The sequence below is a fragment of the Dreissena polymorpha genome, chromosome 13 (assembly GCF_020536995.1).
Source record: "Dreissena polymorpha isolate Duluth1 chromosome 13, UMN_Dpol_1.0, whole genome shotgun sequence".
NCBI classification, from domain to species: domain Eukaryota; kingdom Metazoa; phylum Mollusca; class Bivalvia; order Myida; family Dreissenidae; genus Dreissena; species Dreissena polymorpha.
In genome coordinates this window covers 50749413-50752840 of record NC_068367.1, presented here as the reverse complement: position 1 = coordinate 50752840, position 3428 = coordinate 50749413, and the positions used below count along the sequence as shown (strand labels likewise).

The window sequence follows — 3428 nt, the reverse complement described above, 5'->3', positions numbered from 1 at the left end:
CATATGCCTCAATTCAATTTTACGCAGCATGCGAATTGTAACACATTACGACCGCGAATTTTTTTTTTTTACTTTACTATAATTCATTTTATTTTCTAAAGAAAATGATCAAAATCCAATATGGCGGCGATTGCTCCTGACAAAATGATGTCGATGTCAACATAGATTCTACATGTACACTATCGACGATTTAACAGACAATTGCAGCGACTGACACTTTATTTGACTTAATATGCAGGGCAATACAGTCAACTCGCCGATAACGAATCGAAGCCCTTTAAGAATCAGACAATATTCAACAGAATGGAAATTTTATTTAATGCATGCCTTTTAAAATCATAATGCATTAGTCGTTGAGGTCTTTCATTTTGACTTTTGCAGACTGAAAATGGCTGTTGACAATTAACGTGTATTGATCTTGGTAGATGAAATGCAAACACGGCGTCTTTTTGATCCAGATTTAGAGCCTCGTTTTAAATTGAAAGGCAGAAGTTCACTTCGTGTTTTCTGACGGTGATTTTCAGCGAACAATAAACTTGTTGCTTAAAAGCAGGGTCAAGGTATGCACTTTTCTCCATCATATTATTTCCCTGATCATTTGCTTGATTAATGGCCTGCTGACATGAAAGTAAATTGACCTAATTTTGCCCTTAGCGAATCGTCAGTTTCATCAGGTGAGGGGTCGACTCAGAAATGTTTGAAGTACAGAATGTAGGTTGAACACTACAAATTAGAGCTGTTCTGAATTTCATATAGATTTCACAACGTTTCATTTTGACATTTTCTGGCATATATGACTTTCATAGACACATTTTATTGCAAATTACCCATTGTATAAACTTTCAAAAGGCTTTGATAGCTATTGTTAATTGTTTATAAAAAAAGTTAAATAAAGTTTCTTGTGTCTTGTAGGTCCATGAGATGGAAGGCTCAAAATGGGAATGTTTGTTTCAAACCTCTTGATATGAATTGAATGTTATTATTCCCTCCCCAAAGTCTATACTGGGGCTCATATTGTTTTTGCTCTGTCTGTTGGTTTGTTGGTTGTCGTCAAGCTTTAACATTTGCCATAACTTTTGCAATATTGAAGATAACAACTTCATATCTGGCATGCATGTGTATCTCATGGAGCTGCACATTTTGAGCGGTGAAAGGTCAAGGTCATCCTTCAAGGTCAAAGGTCAAATATATGGGTCAAAATCGCTCATTTAATGTACACTATAGCTTCATAACAACTTCTCATGCATGGAGCTCCACATTTTGAGTTTGAAAGGTCAAGGTCATCCTTCATGGTCAAAGGTCAAATATATGGGGGACATAGTGTTTCACAAAAACATCTTGTTTTTATTCTGGTTTCAGATGCCTTGAAGAAAAAGAAGGTAGTCCAACGTGTGCACTCCAGCCCTGCACAGAAATCTGCAAAGGCAGTATCCAATAAATACAAACTGAAAGGGAAGCGGATGAGTCCGAGGAAGACGATGGCTGTACGGAGAGCCCTTTATAGCGTATGTAATGAAAGTATGTCTTTAAGAAAAGCTGCCCGTGAATACAATCTACCATATAGCTTTTTACAGAGAAGATATTCTGGTGAAACTGACATAGATAAGGTGAAAGGTCCAGCTACTGTTTTCACTAAAGAAGAGGAGGAGAATATGGCCTCATGGTTAAGTGAGATGGCGCAGAGAGGCATGGGCCTCAGAACATGTGAATTCCTGGATTTTGTTCACAACATAGTAAAACGGGAGAAAAGAAAAAACGCCTTTCACTGATGGTAAACCAGGTTACAGTTGGTACATTGCTTTCATGAATAGGAACTCACTTATCATAGACATTCGCACAGAAACTCCACTTGAGCTGAATCGCTCAAAAGTTACCAAGGATGTCACTGATAATTGGTATTTGAAATTTAGAAACTTCCTGGTAAACAAAGAGTGCATTGATAAGCCTTCTCGTATATGGAATGCAGATGAAACTGGTTTCAATATGGGAAGTAACAAATCAAGGGTAATTGGTCCAGCTCGGAGAGAGTTGTCAGTGGCTCACATTACTGCAAGGAAAGAAAGACTTACAGTTATGCACTGTGGTTGTGCTAATGGACAGATAATGCCACCATTTATAGTATTTCCAGAACCTAAACCAAGGTCGTACAATCCATTGAATGGAGCTACTGAGGGATCAGCCATCGCTTACACCAAGAAAGGTTGGATGGATGCTGTCACATTTGGAAAATTCATTGACCATTTTGATAAGCACGCTGGAACTGATCGTCCTGTTGTCTTGTTGCTAGACAGTGTCAGTAGTCATGGTGATCACAAAGTGTTCATTGATGCAAAGAGCAAGGGGATAGAGATGTACAGGATCGTGCCTAATACCACCCACCTGATGCAGCCGATGGACAAAGGCGTCTTCGAGCCATTGAAATCAAAGTGGCATTTGGTTGCAAGAACGTACAGTAGGGAAAATCCTGGAAGATCGATTGGCAAGGAGGTGTTTGCCGAGAAATTGACAGAGGCATTTCTCAATTTCTGCAAACCTCTAACAGTCATTAATGCATTCCGATCGTCTGGTATATACCCAGTAGATGCATCTGCTATAACTGATGAAATCCTGAAACCTAGAAGAACGTTTTTCACTTCCAAACCAGAAGAACAACCGTCAACTTCTGGAAGAGTGTCACAAGTCATGCCCATGGAATGCTCGCCTGGTCAACAAAATGCAAAGGGTGCTCTAGAGGTATTTGAAGAGACTTTTTCCACACCAGTTCTATAGAAGTACAGGACAAGAATAGAGGAAAACTATGACATTGAAACACAGTCACCCTGTTTTGAGGTCTATAAGAAACTGCACAGTAAAGTGCACAAGACAGCTGAACCCCCATCATCTTCACAAGGGAGTAGTTCATCTGGTCATCATACTGGACTGCACATGCTAGCAGATACTGCATTCCAAGCCACACAGACGTCATCGGTTGTAACACCTGACATCGTGTCACTTCTGTCCACACCGCCATCCACTTCATCCTGTCTGGTTTCACCTGTATTAAGAGAAGCTCTTGTTTACCCTAAGGCTCCAGAAACATTGAAACCAGTCCGGAAAACACTGTTGAAGACTTTGCCAGACAATCAGACCTCAACAGAAAGTATTCGCACAATGTCACTGAAACAGTTAGAAAAAATCACCAAATTTACAGAAAGAGAGCTTAAGGCAAAAGTGGCGTACCTGAAAAAACAAGCCCAAATCTCTAAGAAAAATGAACAAAAGAAAGGGGGCTCTGCTGCAAATCCTAAGAAAGGTAAAGGACCCTTGAAAGGTGAAGGATGCTTAAAAAGAAAAGTGGAAAATGTTGTTCCCCAAGAAGAAACATCCGGATCAAGTATGTCGAAGGACTTCTGTAAAGCTTGTCTAACCACATGGGTGGAAGATATCGC

At 39.8% G+C, this 3428-nt stretch overlaps 1 protein-coding gene across 1 annotated transcript; it reads left to right on the top strand.

Moving 5' to 3' along the window:
• Window positions 1-2103: 2103 nt before the first annotated feature.
• LOC127854655 (uncharacterized) lies at window positions 2104-2769 on the top strand. Its single transcript, XM_052389717.1, has one exon. The coding sequence runs from the start codon at window positions 2104-2106 to the stop codon at window positions 2767-2769; it is 666 nt and encodes a 221-aa protein (XP_052245677.1).
• Window positions 2770-3428: the final 659 nt, after the last annotated feature.